Source organism: Miniopterus schreibersii (assembly GCF_964146895.1).
Source record: "Miniopterus schreibersii genome assembly, chromosome: 1".
In the NCBI taxonomy this organism is placed as follows: domain Eukaryota; kingdom Metazoa; phylum Chordata; class Mammalia; order Chiroptera; family Miniopteridae; genus Miniopterus; species Miniopterus schreibersii.
Genome location: NC_138101.1, coordinates 111,729,000 through 111,750,380, shown reverse-complemented (window position 1 = coordinate 111,750,380; position 21,381 = coordinate 111,729,000). Strand labels below are relative to the sequence as shown.

The following is a 21,381-nucleotide window of genomic DNA, read 5'->3' as shown; positions in this document are numbered from 1 at the left end:
AATTGCATAACCCCCAAGAATATAAAAAAACTTGCTCCTACCAAAAGACATGATAAATATATTGCAGATTTGAAGAATAGATATGTTAATTGCATCCATTAGCAACTGTCAAAAGGTTGTGCTGACAAGCTTTACAGAAGAACCTGTCTTTAACGCTCTCATTTAGTAGCTTGGTTTACAATAGGAACAAAATCCTTTTGGCATCAAATGAAAAATAGCTGGCAGCCACATCACAGAGGTGTTTAAAGATATTCCCTGGGAACAAATTACCCCACTCTAGTATTTTGCTTCTTACTCCTAATTGCTCTCTTTAAAAAAAAAAAATTCATTACTTGGAGTAGGAAATACTGGCACAGTTATTCAACTATTGTTTCTTATTGTTTTTCTTTTTCCCTTTTTAAAATTTTTGCTTATTAATTTTTAGAAAGAGAGGAAGTGGGAGAGACAGAAACATCGATTTGTTGTTCTACTTATTTCTGCATTCATTGGTTGATTCTTGTATGTGCCCTGACTGGGGATCATATCTGCAACCTTTGATTACTGGGATGACACTCTAACCAACTGAGCTACCCAGCTAAGGCCCTTATTGTTATTCTGAAATATTTTTTTAAATTATTAATGGAGCTCTAACAGCCCTACAATGTACTAAGTAAATTGTTAATTTCTTTATTTCCTTTAACTGAAATTACCGCATAGGAAACTATTTTTAAAAATATCAGGATTTCTAGTCACTGTAAGAGAAAGGCACAGAATCACCTTCCATACGCTGTCTCAACCTCCACACCATATAATCATAACTTAAGCCTGAGAATGAATATGTCAGCAAAAGAGAGTTGGTTAAAAAATTTTAAGTTTTTCCCTCCCCAAGGATTCTGCACCCATTTGAGCCCAATCAAAACCATTCTTGTCTCCCAGAACAGGGAATGAAAAGTAAAATAAGAGCCAAATAATGAAAGAGAAAAGAAAGATACAATAGGGAAGGTCAACTAAGACAAAGTTGGTTCTTTGCAAAAATCCAACAAAATACAGAAACCTCTAAAAAAAGTGATCAAGAAAAGAAAGATGCAAATAAGCCATATTAAGAATACAGAATTATTCCAGGTGAGGGTTAGAAAGAAAACAATACATTAAGCAAGCAATCAAGGTTAACATCATGAGTAAAAAGACATGTTGATATCCTTTAGTCCTTGATATAAGAGAAGGGCACATCACCTGTGGCATTCTTCCCAAAAATCCATTATCTCAATCTAATCATGAGAAAATATCAGACAAACCAAAATTGAGAGACATTATACAAAACACCTGGCCACTACTCTTTTTAAAAAGTGTCAAGGTCATAAAACATAAGGAAAGACTTAAAAAGAAGCTGGAGACTGGACATAGGTGCAAAATGTCCCACATCCACATAAGGTGGTTAAGAATCTGGAAGGATATCTCAGCTGTGGAGGTCCCTCCTGAAGAGCCAGTCCCACACCAGGCTCTCTAGCCCAGAGTGCCAGTGCCGGTAAAAGGAGCCCCCACAACATCTGGTTGAGAAAATCAGTGGGGATTCCATCCATCCAGGTGAGATAGAAGGCTACCGGAAACCCAGGCATCCTCTTAAAGAGCCCACAAACAGACTCACTTCCTCACAGGCACTTACCCTGGGCTGTGGCAAAGGGAGGATGGGGCTCTGAAGGTGCCAGAAACACAGAGGAAGATTGAATTATGTGGCTTCAGGGAGAGAGCTGGAGGGACAGACACATCATTCCTCTGTAGAGCGCTCTTCCCACATGGCCAAATCTGAATCTGTATTAGTCTGGTGAATACCACTCTCCCCACACTGATGACTGAGACTGGCCTCGCCCAACTCACAGCGGGAGGCTGTTTCAGTGGCTGAGCCTTATACAAAGCCCGCAGGTGGTGGCAGGCCTCAGGGTACCCTGTTGCTGAGTAGTCCCAGTACAGGTGACACCCAGCCTTGGTTCTGCAGCACAGGCAGCTACCAAACACAGATAACTTTGTAGCTTCTACCAGGTAATGCATGGGAAATCACAAGCAGTGGCTGACTTTGGCCTGCACCAGAGGACCCAGACCAATACATCCAGTGGTTGGCTTCAGATCACAACAGTGGACCATCAATTAGCTCCACAAGTGACACATCCAAAGGATGGTCTTGAAAGGCACCAGAGCTTGCTGGAACAAATCTCACTCTGTGAAGTAAGACCCCTCACAGCAGCTCCTAGGCTGTGGTCATGATCAGTATTCACAGCCAGTCAGTCAGTCTAAAGGTAAACTCCACCCACTGATGTGCCAACAGCAATCAATAGGAAGGCAGATACAACCCACCCAAGGAACATTCTTTTAAATATATATATATATATATATATATATATATATATATCTTTATTAATTTCAGAGAGAGGAAAGGAGAGGGAGAGAGATAGAAACATCAATGATGAGAGAGTCACTGATCAGACGCCTCCTGCATGCCCCCGACCGGGGACCGAGGCCACAACCCGGGCATGTGCCCTGACCAGGAATCGAACCCTGATCGCCTGGATCCCAGGTCGACGCTCAACCACTGAGTCACACCCGGTGAGGCCCAAGGAACATTATTGAAGCACTAGACAGACTGTGCCACTGGGCCCCACAGGACATCTACTATATAAGGCCACCTACGAAAACTGGGAAATATGGCATATCTTCCTAATACAGTAACACACACACAGAGCAGCCAAAATGAAAAGACAAAGAAACATTCCTAAATGAAAGAACAGGAGAAAACTCCAGAAACAGGAAACGAAATGGAGGCAAGCAATCTAACAGATACAGAACAGTAGTTATAAAGGGTGCTCAAGAAACTTGGTGAGAAACTTCAACAAAGAGACAGTAAGCATAAGAAGGTCACAGAAACCATAAAAAAAAAATAACAGTCAGAAATAAAGAATACAATTACTGAAATGAAGAATATACTAGAAGGAATCAACAGCAGATTAGATGAAGCAGAGGACTGAATGAATCAGTGATTTGGAAGACGAGATAGCAAAAAACATCCAATCAGAAGAGCCAAAAGAAAAAGAATCCAAAAATATGAGGATAGTTTAAAGGACTTCTGGGACAATATCAAGCATAACAACATCCAGAAGTTGAAGAGAGAGGGCAAGGGATAGAAAAATGAGCCCTGGCTGGTGTAGCTCAGTTCCTAGAGCTTCAGCCAACACACTGAGGGTCACAGGTTCAATTCCCAGTCAAGGGCATATACCTGGGTTGCAGGTTCCATCCCTGGTCCCAAGAAAAGAAAAATATTTGAATAAATAATGACCGAAATTTTCCATAACCTGATGAAGGAAATAAAGAAGTCCAAGAAGCGCAGAGAGTCCCAAATAAGATGAATCCAAGGAGGCCCACACCATAATAAGACACATCATAATTAAAATGCCAAAGCTTAAAGATACAAAGAGAATCTTAAAAGCGGCAAGAGAAATGCTGTTAGTTATCTACAATGGAGCTACCACAAGACTGTCAGTTGATTACTAAATAAAAACTTTTCAGGCCAGAAGGAACTGGAAGGAAATATTCAAAGTGATGAAGGACCTACAACCAAGACTATTCTACCCAGCAAGGCTATCATTTAAAATGAAAAGGGAGACAAAGAACTTCCAAGAAAAACAAGTTAAAGAATTTTATCACCACAAACCAGTATTACAAGAAATGTTGAAGAGACTTCTTTAAGAAGAAGGGGGGTGAGGGGGATAAACACATAAATATGAATAATAAAATGGCAATAACTATGTACCTATTAATAATCACTTTACATGTAAATACATTAAATGCTCCAACCAAAGATATAGGGTGACTGAATGGGTAAAGAAAATAAGACACTTATATATGCTGTCTACAAGACATTCAACTTCAGATCTAAAGACATACACAGACAAAGTAAATGGATGAAAAAGGATATTTCATGCAAATGGAAGCAAAAAAAAAAAAGTTGGGGTAGCAATACTTACATCAGACAAAATAGACTTTAAAACATGGCTATAACAAGAGTCAAAAAAGGACATTTCATAATGATAAAAGGCTCAATCCACAAAAAGATATACCCCTTGTAAACATTTGTGCACCCAACACAGGAGCACTTAAATATATAAAGCAAATATTGATGGACATAAAGAGAGAAATTGACAGTAACACAGTCATAATAGGGGACTTTAATACCCTATTGTCATCACTGGATAGAACTTTCAGACAGGAAATCAACAAGGTGGCCTCAAATGACACATTAGACCAGGTTGATTTAATTGATATTTTTAGAGTATTTCACCCCAAAGCAGCAGGAGATACATTTTTTTTTTAATTTTTAAAAACTTTTATTTATTGATTTTGAGAGGGAGTGTGAGAGTGAGAGAGAGAGAAAGAGAGAGAAACATCAATTTGTCATTCCACTTATTTATGCATTCATTGGTTGATTCTTCTAAGTGCCCTGACCAGACATTCAAACCCAGAACCTTGGTGTATCAGGATGACGTTCTAACCAACTGAGCTACCCAGCCAGGGCAGAATATACATCCTTTTCAAGTGCTACATGAAACCAGATTATTTACAATAGCCAAGATATGGAGCAACCTAAGTGCCCATCAATGGATGACTGAATAAAGAAGTTATGGCACATATACAGAATGAAATATTACTTGGCCATGAAAAAGAAGGAAATCTTACCATTTGAAACAACATGGATGGACCTAGAGGGTCAGACAGAGAAAGACAAATACCATTTGATTTCACATATATGTGGAATCTAAAGAACAAAAGAACAAAACAGAAACAGACTCATAGACTCAGAGAACAACTAATGGTTAAGGAAGGGGGGTTAGGGGGCTAGGTGAAAAAGGGGAGGAATTTGGAGACTTGTGGGTCGGTGAACACACAATACAGTGTACAGGAGATGTGCTAGAATTCATCACCTGAAACCTGTATAATTTTGTTAAACCATGTCACCCAAGTAAATTCATTAAAAAGGGAAAAAAGGGGGGAAGGTATTAAGAATTACAAATTGGCAGTTAGAAGTCACAGGGATGTAAAGTACAGTTAAAGGAGAATAGTCAATAATATTGTAATAACTATGTATGATGCCAGGTAGGTACTAGACTTATCAGAATAAATTATAGAGTGGAGGAGACAAGAGACATATGAGAGCTAAATGCAATGTAGTGACTTGGATTCACTCCAGGGACAGAATTATTACATCAGTGAAAAAATTGGAAAAGTGCAAATAAAGTCTGTCATTTAGTTAATAGTATTATACCAATGTTCACATACCATGAGTTGTAAGATGGTGATGGTAGGGAAGCAGGGTGAAGGAGTAGAGGAACTCTCTGTACTAGCTTTGCAACTCTTCTATAAATTTAAAGTTACTTCAATTAGAAAGTTTTTTGAAGAGAATATGGTCAACGCTGATTTTCCAACAATTTTGAAAACATATTTCACAACTAATGTAAGAAGAAATGTAAGTCTGACTAGTCTTAACACCATAGAAAAAACTGCAGCAGTGTTAAAGATATTTTTTAAAAATCTTAGTACAAAGAAACCCTAGAACCAGATGGTTTTGTAGGGAGTTTTACTAAACATTAAAAAAAAAAATGATGACTCAAATTTCAAACAAACTCTTTTCTTTAAAAGAGGAAATACACCCTAATTCAGCCTATAATAAGCCTGATACCAAACCCAGAGACATTATGAGAAAGAATAATTACAAGCCCACACACTCATGAATATAGATGTAAAATTATAAATAAAATACTTGCAAATCAAATGCAACAATGAGTAAAAATTATAAGACAAAAATCAACCTGGGTTTTATCTCAGTTATACAAAGATAATTTAATATTAGAATATCTATAAATGTAATTCACCACATTAACTGATTAAGTGAAAAAAACATAATCACTCAATAGAAATATGAGTCATTTTGAAAAATTCAACACCGCCCGGCCGGGCGTGGCTCAGCGGTTGTGCGTCGACCTAGGATCCAGGGGATCAGGGTTCGATTCCCGGTCAGGGCACATGCTCAGGTTGCGGGCTGCAGCTGATCAATGACTCTCTCATCATTGGTGTTCCTATCTCTCTCTCTCCCTCTCCCTTCCTCTCTCTGAAATCAATAAAGATATATTTAATAAATAAATAAATAAATAAATAAATAAATAAATAAATAAATAAATAAAAATTCAACACCAATTCCAATTAATGTCATCATTCTGATAAAAAACATCTATTAAAAAAGACTAATGAGCCCAGCGTCGTGGCTCAGCAGTTGAGCATCAACCTAGGATCCAGGAGATCGCAGTTCAATTCCCAGTCAGGGCAAATGCCCAGGTTGCAGGCTTGATCCCCAGTAGGGGATGTGCAGGAGGCAACCGGTCAGTGACTCTCTCATCATTGCTGATTCTATCTCTATTTCTCTCTCTCCCTTCTTCTCTCTGAAATCAATAAAGATATATTTTTTAAAAAACTAAAAAAAAACAAACTAGTGAAATCATCTTAAATAGAAAAATGTTACACATGTAAACTTTAAAAAATCAGGAATGACTATGCTCTCTGTCTCAGGAGCACTCCTGTGCCTTTCCCTTTCCCCTCTTCTCCCCACAAGATGTGTTACCTTTGCCTTTATCTCTCCTAAGATCCAAGGGCTCTTCTTTTGCTTCTGTAACTTGCTTCCTGAGCCTATGTAGCCAGCAGGCTCGCTTCTACTACCTCTGTAAACTTTCTCTTATAATTTGAACAGAAATAAATAAAAATCAGGAATGAGACAAAGATGCTCATCCACCACCTCTCTTCAACATTGCTTTGGGGGTCTTAGAAAATAAGATGTGATGCCCAGCCGGGCGTGGCTCAGCGGCTGAGCGTCGACCTAGGATCCAGGCTATCGGGGTTCAATTCCTGGTCAGGGCACATGCCCAGGTTGTGGGCTCAATCAATGACTCTCTCATCAATGATGTTTCTATCTCTCTCTCTCCCTCTCCTTTCCTCTCTCTGAAATCAATAAAGATATATTTAAAAAAAAGAAAAGATGATGTGTGCCTGGCTGGGCGTGGCTCAGCGGCTGAGTATCGAACTATGATCCAGGAGATCGCGGTTCAATTCCCAGTCAAGGCACATGCCCTTGTTGCAGGCTTGATCCCCAGTAGGGGGCATGCAGGAGGTAGCTGATCAATGACTGTCTCATCATTGATGCTTCTATCTCTCTCTCTCCTTCTCCCTTCCTCTCTGTGAAATCAATAAAGATATATAAAATAAATAAAAATAAAAGGGGACCCGACACTACCCTACTAAAAAAAAGAAAGAAAATGAGATGTGTGTGCAGATGTGCATGTGCACACACACATAGATTATTATAGCTTACACAGAAATATGCATAAATTATTAGAAATGATAGAATTTAACAAGGTGGCTGAATATAAGATTTATATGCATGTCAGTTGTAGTTCTATGAACTAGCAGAAAACAAACAGAACAGGTAATTATATAGAACAAACTTTTGGAATAACATTAGAGAATACTAAGTATCTCAAAATAAATCTAACAAAAGCCTTCAGGACCTTTACAAATAAAGTTATAAAAACTTATTAGGAGACATTAAAGAAGGCATAAAAAACAGATATACTATGTTCACGGACAGAAAGATTTAATATAGCAAAGATGTAAATTCTCTCCAACCTAATTATAGATTCAATTCCATTTCAATCTCACAGAAAAAAAATTTAAAGGTAACTTATAATCACCTCTAAAAAGGTGACCATATGAAAAAAGTGCAAAAGAACACTTCTCGCTTATAAAGGGCAATCTTGTGTTACCAGATAGCAAGACTTATTAAGCTATAATAATAAACATGGTAAAGACTGAAAAACTAACAAATGGAACAGAAAAGAGCCTGAAATGGAATCATACTTTGGTATCTGTATGATATTAGATCAGCAGGAAAAGTAGAAGAATTTAAAATATGGACCTGCGAAATCACAAATATTTTTCCATTTGTCACTTAACTCTTGCCATTGTTTATGATGTTCACATGCAAACAGAAAGAGTATGCTTAAGTCATGACTGTCTTGCTGCTGAGTTACAATTTCAGAATGAATAAAAACTCTAACAAGCATTTTTATGTGGGGAGGGTCTAAAGCGCCATCTTCCTAAAGGAATATAAAGATTCCCCCAAAAAAGACGAAAGCCACTATCCTTAAATAAACAAATATTAAAGTACAATAAAACTACTATCAGTAGTTATAAGGAGAGAAAAGGAAGTCTAGGTAAAAGGAAGAACATAGAAATAGTCACATTTTATGAGCTGTTCAAACTTTTAAAAAATATTTTTAAATTTTGAAATAATTACAGATTCACAGGAAATTGAAAAAATATAGAGCAATCCTGTGTACCCTTCACCCAGTTTCTTCAATGGTAACATTTTATAAAACTGTGGCACAATATCAAAACCAGGAAATCAACATTGGTACAAACTATAGATCTTATTCAGATTTCATCAAGTTTTTTTTGTTGTTGTTAATCTTCACCCGAGGATATTTTTTCCATTGATGATCTTTAGAGAGAGTGAAAGGGTGGGAGGAAGGAGCAGGGTAGGGGGGAGGATTGATGTGTGAGAGACACATTGATTGGTTGCCTCCTAAGCGTGCTCGACCTGGGCAGGGAATGAACCTGCAACCCAGATACATGCCCTTGACTAGGAATCAAACCCATGACCCTTTGGTGTGCCAGCTGATGCTCTAACCACTGAGCAACACCAGCCAGGGCTCGGCAGTTTTTATATACAATCATTTGTGTACATTTGAGTATGTGTAGTTCCATGAAATTTTATCACATATCTAGATTCATGTCATCAGCACCATATTCAAGATATAAAACTATTTTATCACCATAAAGAAACTCCTTCATACTACCACTTTGTTGCCTCATACCAACCACTGAACTGTTCTGACTTTTAAGAATATTATATATAATTTAATCCTCAAACGAGGATACGTTTTTACTGATTATTTAGAGGAACAGACAGAGAGAGAGAGAGAGGGAGGGAGGAAGAAAGAGAGGGAGAGAGAGAGAAAGAGAGAAACCCATATGTGCCCCAACTGGGATCAAACGGGCAACCTAGGCATGTGCCCTGACCGGGAATTGAACCCACAACCTTTTGGTGTATGGGATGATGCTCCAAGCAACTGAACCACCCGGCCAGGGCAAGAATATATTTTTAAGTGTTCTTAATAGTTATGTAATCAAAAAATCTAAATTTAAAAAAGGAACCACTCCAACAAAACCTTTATAGAATAAGTGAAGGGAAAATTATTTAGTGTAGAACAGTACTTCATAATTGGTGGTCTGGACTAGATACATAAATATCATCTGGAAGCTCTGTAAAACTAGAGGTTCCTAGTCTCCCTTGGAACCCAGATATCTACACTTTCAAAAAGTTACCCAAATGTATGCATGTCTGTACATGTGTATAAGAGTATATGTAATATATATGTATACAGATGTAAACATATGTACATGTACATATATGTGCACATATACAATCTTAAATGCATAGAAAATTTCTGTTAGAATAAACACTTTAAATCCTTAATAGTGATTTTCTTTAAATAACAGAAGTGAAGGTACTAGGAGAAAAGTAAAACAACTCTTAGTTTTTTTTTAACTTTCTGTACATTTTTATTTTTCTGCAATCAGCATATATTACTTATATAACTTTTTTGTAGAAACGTAATTCTTTGAAATATTCCCCACACAAGCCTGATTTTCAGTGGACAGATCTGAGAAACCACTAGTACATGGTAATGTTATTTAGACACTTATAGAGAATATTTAGGAACTCAGGGATAAATATGGGTAAATGAATTATAAATAAGTTGATAGGAAATCAAATTTGCAATAAATATTCTCTGCTAGATCTGAAAAGATTTTATTCTGTAAATCTGGTGGAGCTCTTTCCAGAAAGTAGTTACAGGTACAATAATAAAATATTTCCTTGTTAGTAGCAATGGCATGTGATACAACTTGAGCAAACTATTAGCCATATTAGCTCAAATGCCAATGGATAAATAGATGTTAAAGCAATGCGGTGGAAAGACCCAAATTGGAAGTTTAAAGGCATGGAGTCTCTTTCCTTAGGTAAGTCAAGTTTAATACATCACTTCTTTTTGTTGAAGTTCAATTTACTTAAATAAAATTTGCCCTATTTCCTTAAGATCAAATAAAGAAATATGTGTGAAAACATCAGAATACTCAAGGCATTATAAAACTAAAGTGATTAAGCTGAAGTATTAGGGCTAGGAGTTGAAGAAATATTCTGTGGACTAAAAAGATAGGCCTAATGGATTTAGAGTTAGAAAAACCCAGAATTTAATCCTTGGAATTAAGAAGACGGGGGATAGAGTCAAATCAGCATTGTTTAGAGCACTACTACTCACTTATTTGTAAAATACCACCAACCTCCTAGGGTTGTGAGGATTAAATGGGATAATGCATGTAGAGCTCTTAGAATAATGCTTGGAACATAGTTCTCAAATGTAATTATTATTATTATTATTATTATTATTATTATTATTATTATTAAGCTTTGGGTTTCCTTAGCTGTAAAATGTGGGATAATGCCTACCTAATAGACATGAAAAATCAATACTTTAAAGGAAGCTGTTTATAACAACAAAACTAAGGCAACTTGGCATAACATCTCTGACCATCTACCTCTATGTCTTTCCCAGAAATAATGTACTATAGTTCTATTATTTTTCTTATAGATTTTCTTGAATTTTTCATCAAATTCATTTTTAACAAGCTAACAATCACACTTAAAAATTTACTAGATTGGAACACAATTATATTAAAAGAGACTTTTCATAAAAGTACATTTAGAAAATGATAACAATATTTTCGTTATATTTTTGATGTAAAATAGCTGAATTCCAAGTCAAGAAAAATGTTACTATTTCTTAGCAAAAGAAATTATATTACAACCTACAAATCTTGTTGGGAGTGCTCTTTTAGTTAATAATAGTTTAGCACTGAAAAGTGAAAGCAAAAAAGTTGTTCAACCCCACTGCTTTACTTCTGACTTTTATCTGAATCTTACTGTCTTTGGAAACAATGGAATCACTAAAAGGGTAAGTAACAACTTTTTAAAACCAATTTACTAATTGCTACCATTTACTTTCTATTTGGTATTAACATTAAATTTTAGAATATTCTCTTATTCTCTTTTGTGGCTTGCTTTTTCTTAACCCCTTATTTCTTACTAGGAGCCCCTCACATGAAAAACTCCACATGCGGGTCTTTTTAACCAAAGCAGATTCACTAGAAAACAAAATAAACAAACAAAATAGAAACAGACTCACAGATACAGAGAACAGACTGGTGGTTGCCAGAGGGGAAGGGGGTTGGAGGATGGATAAAAAAGGTGAAGGGATTAAGAAGTACAGATTGGTAGTTACAAAATAGTGACAGGCATGTAAAGTACAGCATAGGGAATATAGTCAATAATATTGTAATAACTACGTATGGTGCCAGGTGGGTACTGGAAATATCAGGGGAATATTTTGTAAAGTATATGGCTATCTAACCACTATGCATACACCTGAAACTAATACAAAATAATAATGACTATAAACTGTAATTGAATAACAAAATAAAAATTTTAAAATAAAATTTAAAAACTAAAAGAGAAACAAAAAAGAAAGCAGATTCAGATGGAGTGGTCATTACCACACTGTAATTCACTGGTCTAAGTAATTTCAGTTCCAGTAGCCTGAAATTTTTTATATATACATCTGCATAACTGACTTTTAGTGCCTTCGTTTCTCCAAAGCTGATTTAGTTCTTTTATTTTCCAAAGATTAATAAAAATCTTTTAAGCCAGAGCTGACCCAAGGATATTCTATTCTGGACTCCATAGGAAAATTTGCTTTGTCCCAAACTCTATTCACACAGCAATTAGGCAGAGTCAATCACTCTGGGCCATGAGTAGAGTGGGAAGATATTTTCCCATAAATTTACCAGACAATAACAGGCAAGTTATTGGTTTAACACTGGGGCTAAAAGATAAACAACTGACTAAAATAATCTGTGTTCTTGAATAGGTTATTCTCATCAGGATTTAAACTAAGAAAATATGTTCAAACAACTTGGGACTCCCTGGAAGGTCTAAGAGGTTTCAGCACTGAAAAACAGTAAGTCACTTCCTTTAGGGACTTATTTATTTGCTAAGCATGTTTAAGCTATAAATAAAGACCAAGGACTTGCCCAAAAAATTAAACTATAATTTTTAAATATGGCATTAAGATGTAAAATGATCATTACAGTAAAATGAGGCCTAAGTCTGGTCAATAGCCAAGCAACTGTACACTATTTGAAATAATATCAAACAGCAAATTAGAAGTGACTCAAGAAGATAAATGTCAGAACTCACTTTTTGATTTCTCGGAGCAACATTCGTATGAGGATGGTCTGAAGCGGTTCAACCATTAATTTCCTCCACATATCCAATGCTAGCTGCCAGAAAAAATAAAAGCCATCAAGGCTAATTACTTAGTATTTTTTTTTAACATTTTAAGACTTTTTTAAAAATACCCACCAAAGAAATATTTATAACTAATATTTCAAAATTCAAATGAAAACTGAATATAAGGAAAATTTCTAATTTTAAATGATATCATATCAGACTTGTACAAAGAACAATAAAGGTTTTTTGTTTAGCTGAAAATTTTATAGAAACAATTGATTTTTATAAAACCTTATTTGATTACTAGATGCTCAATATTATTCAGAGGCTATAGATGTCAAGATTGTAACAACCAAAGGAGTTATGTTAAATAATGTAATCTGGCTGTTAGCTAATTTTTTAAATTATAGAGCCTCTCACACAAACATAAAAGGATAGATCAATTTAATGGATAATAAATTAAAATAAGCCTGTATTCACCACCCAGTTTACGAAACACGACTTCACCATTACCATTGCCCCAAACATCCTCCTCCTTCCCCCTCAGAGGTTTTTGCTATCCTGAATTTTGTGTTAAATCATTCCCTTGCTTATAATTCTACCAAATGTGTAGGTATCCCCATATGATATTTTTGAAGTTGACCATTTCTGACCTTGTTAACGAAATCACATTGTATGAATGATTTAAAAAATTTTAACTGTGTTATTGAAATCCATCTAAATTGAAAGATACAGTATAAATATACCATGATTTATTTTTCCTTTTGACTGCTCATGACATATGTTTGTGATTCCAGTTTTTGCTACTGAGAAAAATGCTGCTGTTCTTGTATATCTCTTCTGGTGGACATAAGCAAGAAGTTCCTGGATATGCACCTTCAGTGGAGATGCTGGGCTATAAGGGTTAGGGACACACAAAGCTTTACTAAGTAAAGCCAAATGGTTTTCCAATTTACACTCGTATAAGCAATGAATGAAAGTTCCCATTAATCAATATCCTTGACAACAAGTGTGACTGCCACGCTTTAGTTAAGCTTTGGCAATCTGTTGGATGTAAAATGGCATCTCCTTGGTCATTTCAACTGGCAATTTCTCAAATAAAACTGGGTATCTTTTTATATGTTTATGGTGCATCTCAGTTTTTTTCCTGAGAAATTCATCTCTTGCCCATTATCCCATTAATGTTTGTCTCATTCTTAAGGAAACCTAGGAGTTCTTTATATATTGTAGAAATGAATTCCTTGAGTTTTGCATAATCCAGTTTGTCATAGTTTGTGACCTGACTTTTGAATTTCTTTATAGTTTTTTATTAAAAATATATTATATTTTAATGTACTCAAATTTATCAATCTTTTCCTTTATCATTTGTATTTTTTTGGTCTTTCAAGAACTCCTTCCCTACCCTAAGGTCATAAGGGTATGGTCACATAAGATCATAAGGTCTTCTATATTGTCTCCCAAAAGTTTTAAAGTTTTCCCTATCACATTTAAGCCTTTAAACTCCTATATATTTTTTTCCATACACAGTACAAATTACTCAGAATTAAAAACTGATTGCTCCTGTTTCTAACTGAACTGCAACCACAGCAGTATAAGTCTGTTTTTAGCCTCTCTATTCTGTTTCCCTGGAGTAACTCTACTCTGATCCATTGGTAATTCCATTTCAAATAAGTAAAGGAACATCCTTCAAGTTTTGCCTCTTTTTTTTTTTTTTTTTTAAGTAGCATGAACAGGTAAAAATAGAAGGTAATACATAAGAAACTGAGATTTTACAGCTGTTGTGGAAGAGCAAATTGGTAAAGCCTTTTGAAAGACAAGTTGGCAGAGCAAGCTTTAACCCAGATAATCAACTTCCAGGTACCCGCTCTATGACAATTTCTGCCTCTATATAGAGATATATACATAAATGTAATCCCATAAGTGTAACTTTGTCTACTTTGTTCACTGATGTATTCCTAAAATACAGAGCAGTGCCTGCCACACAGAGGGATTCAAAAAATATATAACAAACAAACAACAATATTCACTGTATTATTGTTTGTAGTAACAAAAAACTGAAAAGAGAAATCATTTAATAATTAACAAATTATTGTTATATCCCTAATGTAGAATATTAAGCTATCACACAAAAATAAGCTTATATGAAAAGAACTCCTAGACATATTAACAAAAAAGGTATAAAATACAAGTTGGAGGACTTTAAATATGGTATGACACCAATCGTTTAAAAAATGAAATCAAAACTATTATGCATGAAAGTATGACATTTATATGCAAATGCACAGGTAAAATTCAGAAAAGATATAAACCAAATTTTTTATAGTGATTTCCTCTGGGAAAAGGTGCAGGCTTGATGGTGTTAGTAATAAGAAACGATCATTAAGTAAAATATTTGCTTATAAACCTACTAATTAAAGCAACCACTGTTAAGATTTTGGTATTTCTCACTGATGTGCTTCAGAAAATCCTTTTTTCCCCCTTCAGTTTTATTCCTATTAAATATATCATGTTACCCTTTGTTAAAGATCCTATGAACTATTTCCTACTACTAATTTATTCATTTGCCTACCTTTATAACAAAATCATACTGGATACATTCTTCTACATAAGATTTTTATTGTTGGCTGCTGGAAATTTACATTGTCTACCCATTAATCACCCTTATTAGTAATGATTGCAAAGAATACTTTCAAACATTTAAACTTTTTCCCCCATACTTATTAGTTTCACAGTATAGATTATGAGGCCTAAGATTACCTGGTCAATAGGTATTAAACATTTTAAAGTCCACTAAAAGATATTGACAAATTTCTTAAAAGGATTATTCTAATTTAAATCTCTAATAATGCTACATCTTATGTTTATTTCTTTCAATACCACTCATCACAATTTAACATTAATTTCTTTACTTCTTTGGCATCTGCTTCCCCATGATAGGGGCCTTCTGTCTGTTCACCACTGTATCTACAACGTCTGGCTACTCAACAAATATGTATTACCTGAAAAAACAAACATTATACTAGACTATTTCTTTCACAATCAGTATATGCATTACCTATAATTCTCCACATTTAACTTTGCACTGTACCTCAAGAATTTGAGTAAATTACTTGAACTGCACACATCATTGTTTTACCCTGAATTTAATTACTTTTAAAAGTTAAAGTAAATTTATTATATCCATAAACTTGTATTTATTCTCTTTTAGGATCCCTTTTAAGTCCATGTCCTTTGCACTTTTTAACTACAAGAGTCTCAACATTTTCTAAATAGTTTCCATGAGTTTTGTCACATAACAGAACTATAAACCTATCATCATTTTAATTATTAAAATAATACTCATAATATCTTTTCTGTTCTTTTCATCTATTTAAAAATTCTTAGGAAATCATTAAGTATTTTATTTACTTAACATTTGGGATGTTTAAAATGTTGACAGTCTTGAGATAGTCAACTAAGTGTCCTTAAAAAAAAGGACAGTGAATCAAATGTTTTTAAATGAATAAAAACGTTCTTATGCTTGTCAGTAATTTAAAGAATTTCCTACCTCTCCTATTTCCATAAGAGGTTCATTCATATCTACACCACCATAGCCATACTGAAGGTCAGCTTCTGTCAATTTATTTTTTTTAATAAACTGGGTGTTGAGATACCTGAAAAATAAATGTAGTATCATTGGACAGTATGTCAAAACAGGTAGGAAAACCAGTAATTTGTAACTTTGGAATAATCATTTTAGGGTTATAAATCATCTACAGAATAATTCAGTAATATATCCAAAAGAAATTAAGTAAAAATATAAAATATAAAAATTATCAGCCCAACTTTCTATGTAAGGCCCTAAGAGACAATGGATAAGACCTCTAGAGCAGTAAAAAAAACCCTGTAAATTCAGTCTCACTTAAAAAAACTCAAGGGGCTCTGGCTGGGTGGCTCCGTTGGTTGGAGCATCATCCCATACCAAAAAGTTGTGGATTTGATTCCCAGTCAGGGCACATACATACCTAGGTTATAGGTTTGATCCCTAGTTGGAGCACATATGGGGGAAAATCGATCAATGTCTCTTTCTCTCTAGCATCGATGTTTCTCTCTCTCTCTTCCTCTCTCTAAAAATCAATAAACATATCCTCGGGTGAGGATTTTAAAAAAAGAAAAATACTCAAGGCTTTTGCTCTAAAAATTCCAAAAGTCTTATATCCTAATAGGTCCTATCCAATGGACAAGCCTTCAACAATCTTACTTGTTCATTCTCAGATTCTTCTCAGGAAGTCAAGATAAGTTTGCTTTGCAAAGAATTAAACAAAACATGGTTAAAAGATCAAAATCAGGTATATTTCTAATTTATACTTTTCCCCAGGAAAAAAAATGGAACTTTTAAGTTTTAAACAAACAAAAAAATCACAATCAGTAGGTAAGAAAATGGAATCAACTGTTATAGACAGTAAGAGGTAGGAGTAAAGCTGACAGATACATACTTTCTAAAGTTTACTGCATTGAAATGAAAGGTCCACTTAACATTTACAGACAAGTGACAATGAAAGTAAAGACAACAAAAATTTCAACTGCCACCAACAATTCTAAGAGGTGATGAAATATATAATTCCTGGAATTAACACCAAAACAGCATAGCCACAATCATTTACACAAGTTTCACTCCCACATTCACTAACTTCAAGCCTCTGGACTCCAAGGCTTACAACCTTGGTGCTCCATTTGACATTTAGCCTCCTCTGCCCATAGGTTACAAATACTTTTTTTTCCTTCAAAATGTCCTCTAACCTTTCCTTCCATTCCCAATGTAACCCTCATAATTTCATGCTGGGTTTGCAACCATGCCTTCTAGCTGAGGAAAGGAGAATAAGACTGAGAGAAAGAAGTAAAAGCCAAAGAGAATGGCTTCTTCACTTGAAGTAGAATATCTGGGATTGGAACAGAAATGCCTGAAATGCTCTACCCCAGGTATTTTAATCTCTGGCCTCAGTCATTTTGGTCTCAGTTCAAGTACACCTCTCTCAGGAAAGACCTGACCCCAATCCAAATTAACCCTGAGTGATGTGGCACAAAGACATATATGCCCTCACTCCTTTCTTTCTTGATTCCATCTTCGGGTAGCTGCAGTGGCTGAAGTTCAGTCACTGGAATGCAGTTCTTTGTGCCCAGGAGCTCCACAGCCTCTAGGTGACCTGCCAGGAGCTGGCTGCCCAGATCAAGGCTCATGTAGCCTCGCTGGAGGGCACGGCTCCAGAAGACTGAGTTGTGCTCCTGGCAGGCATGCCCCCTAGAGGATGACTCTGCCCTGGGCCAGTGTGGGGTGGAGGCTCTGACCATTCTGGAAGTAGCCAGACAGACACATGCTTGGAGGTAAAGTACATGGTTCCCTGGACCATGCTGGAAAAGTAAGAGGTCAGACTCCCAAGGTGGCCAAACAGGAGAAAAAAGAAGACTGGTTGCGCTAAGCCACAGATGCAGCATACCTGGGGTTTTGTAAATGTTGTGCCCACCTTTGGCAAGAAGGGCCCAAAGCCAACTCTTAAAGTGCTTTGTAATCCTGGTTTTCTCTAATAAAGCCACTTAGCCCAGGCCTCCCCCCAAAATTAACCTTAACTTCCCACTCCCAGTGAAGAACTGTCTACTAAACTTACTGTGGTGATCAAATTGTAAGCTATATAAACATTGGGGGGAAAAGAACTATCTAATACACAACATGCTACTATGTGAAATAATCCCATTCTGTTATGTGTTTACTTATTTTGTGCGCCCATCTCCTTTCTAGAATACAAGGTCTGCAAGCAAGGACCATGTCTTGGACACAGCATCTAGAAGAATGGCAGGAAGTTTTGAAGTCTTGAAAAAACACTTCTTTGACAAATTACTGAATAAATATATGGGTAACATTCCAGACAGCAGGAACAGCAAAAGCTAATACTAGAATACAAACTTGAAAAAGTAGCCTGGACTCAGATCTTAAAAGCAAGCAGGAAATAAAAGTAATCACTAACATTTATGGAGCTCATATCATGTGTCAGACATAGCCCTAAGCATTTTATATAGCTGAATACCATGAGGTAGATATATGTGGTACTATCACGATCCTCATTTTATATATATGAAAACTGCAGCTTAGCTTAAAGAACTTGTCAAGGTCAATCTGCTAGTAAGTGGCAGAGCTAGCACAGAAATTCATGAGTTCTTCCACTCTCTTATTCAACAAATACTGCCTGAGTGTGTATTTTATGGCAGATACTATGCAAGGCACTAGGGACAGAGAGATTTTTAAAAATGTGGTTGCCCTGGCTGGTGTGGCTGAGTTGGTTGGAGCAATGTCCCATACACCAAGGGGCAGAGGGTTTGATTCCTGGTCAGGTCACATAACTGGGTTGCAAGTCTGATTCCGGGTTGAGGGGGGGGGGAGGCAACCAATCAATGTTTCTCTTTCACACTGTTGTTTCTCTCTCTCTCTCTCTCGCTCAAAAACAAAAAAAAATGTGGTCCCCACCCCACATGAAGCTTGCACATCTGGTAAAATATACAAAAATAAACAAATGTAATATTTCAACAATGACATGTGTTCCTAAGGAGAGGGAACTTAAGTGTCATATCTTTACCATTTATATGTGTCTTCTTAAATGGATCTTTGCTCTAAAACAGTTCCTTTTTGGGGCAATGGTATTATGGCCATCCCAGTAATCTCACTTATCTTATCCTTCCAGTTCACCTCCTTTAACCAGTTGGTCTTTATGTTCTGCTAAACTATTCATCATCTCCTCTATGACTTTCCTTTTCACTTCCAATGCCATTTGTCTACTCTCCGCTTGGACCATGTGCAACACTCTCATGAATGGTTTCTATTTCCCCATTTGTGGCATCTCCAATTCATGTAAAAATTCTGCTTTCAGGATGTCACTTCCTTATTCAGAATCCTACAGTAGGCTCCCTTATACCTACATAGTAAGTGTAAACTTCTCAGAACAGTGGTTTGTTAACTCTGAAGAAGTAGCTGCTAGATCCGCAGAGGTCTGAATTCACTAATCTGTTCCAAAGATCTGCATGTCTACTCCCAAGCCAGCACACTGTTTTAGTGGAGCTTTATATGCTTATATCTGACAGGACAAGTCACTATTCTCTCTCCTTTATGGAATAAAATTTAAAATTTAAACTAACTTACATTAAATATATCTTTCTCATTCCAGATTTCTACTCTGGATATCTTAAGCTTGATAGACAAGATTTTAAAATAGTTTAAAGAAAAGAATTTAAAATGTAAATAGTGCAATTTTCATTTTTATATAGATACCATTCTTAATTTTTAAGTCACCGTAGTATTTTAAAATCAAAGTTATTAACCACACATGTTTTTAAATAAAGATATATGTTCTAGAAAATCATAAAAGAAAATTACATCCAATAATTTCTTAAAATAGTTTATACTCTACCACACAGATAACACCTTTTTGTTCTGGTTAGGTATAATGCAATAGTACATGCTCTGTCAACAAAGTGGTTAATAAGCATCCTTTGCTTATCTGGAGTATGAGCAGTAACACAATAATATTTGGCAAGAATTAATAGCCTAAGGTAACTTAGGAAGCCTCTAAGAAATCAGGCTTTTCAATCTATCTTAGAAAACTCCATTACAAGAATTGTTCTCATGCTTATACCTACTGGATTTCAAGAGTTGTTAGTTCTCAAGCTAATGCCTTAAGTACTCTACTTCAAGGACCAGCAGGGTCTAAAAAGGTATGTAGTACTGGGAAAGGTGGGACACAAATATCATTATTTTTCTTTAAAATCAGATTCTTTAAGTCATCTATACTAATGTGTATCTATCATAATATAAATTAAATCTGAGTAAAGAAGAGGCTAGACAGTGATCAAATCTGTACACTTTAGAAAATATAACAAGTTTACCAAATAGAATAAATGGGAAATCAAAAATGGGAACTAATTCAGGGACTTTATCATTAACATTTCTGGTAAGAAAAAGCTTGAACCTTAGCAGTGCAAAGGAAATAATGAATTTAAGAGATATTTGGAGGAGTCATACAGTAGAGGTTAAGTGGAGACAATAACCCTAAGTGAAGGATATCTGAGACTTCTGGCATATATGTCTAGGTGTACAGTACTACTATTTATTAAAATTAGTCATGCTGGGGCAATGTGCACGTAAAAGATAACAAGCTCAGTCTTGAAAATCTGCAGTAGTACAATGTACTCATGGAACACCCTGGAGATACAGGAAGCTAGGTAAAAACACTCCTCTGAAACTTAAACTGCCTGCGATAAACAAATATTTTGGTGGCTATCAATATATAGGTTGTAGCTGAAACCAGCAATAATTGAGATCATCCTAGAATGAACATGTAGTATGAGAAAAAGGATGAGAATAGAATCTACATAAGTGACTAAAAGAGTATATCTAGAATGAAACTAAGGTAGAATGAAGAAATTAAACGGATTTACTCAAACTAATCTGGATTTAAATTCCTGCCCTTGTAATTTTTTTAGCTGAGTGACCTTGAGCAAAGTCATTTAACCTCTCTAAAAAATGCAGATACCAACTATCTCATATTGTTTTATACACACACGTATGTATATCATGCATACTGCAACTTGTAATAAAAGCTCATTAATGTACAAATTTAATAGTTTTAATTTAAATAGTATCAAACTGACTTTGGTAAACAGAGATGCAGGAGAACCAAGAGAATTGTGTCTTAGAAAACTAAGAAAGAATAGAAAACCAACTTAAATCTGTACCAAAATGTCTCAGCTAAAAAGAGATCCCATTCCATGGTACACAGTTTAAACACACTCTTTTCTCATCTCCATACCAGTGGCCCAAGCTTTTCAGCAATGGCAAAGGCATGCATGCACTCTCACTCTTATCCTTAAAATTCCCCCAA

General features: G+C 35.6%; 1 protein-coding gene across 2 annotated transcripts in view; it reads right to left on the bottom strand.

Annotated features, from left to right (window-relative positions):
* Nucleotides 1-21,381, bottom strand: part of CUL2 (cullin 2) — a 111,621-nt gene that overhangs the window by 44,203 nt on the left and 46,037 nt on the right. For both annotated transcript variants that reach the window (XM_081147752.1, XM_081147751.1), the window contains exons 5-6: nt 16,026-16,131; nt 12,446-12,528 (exon numbers count right to left, since the gene is read on the bottom strand). In XM_081147752.1, the coding sequence (XP_081003878.1) occupies nt 12,446-12,528; nt 16,026-16,131 (189 nt within the window). The remainder of the gene's footprint in view (nt 1-12,445; nt 12,529-16,025; nt 16,132-21,381) is intronic.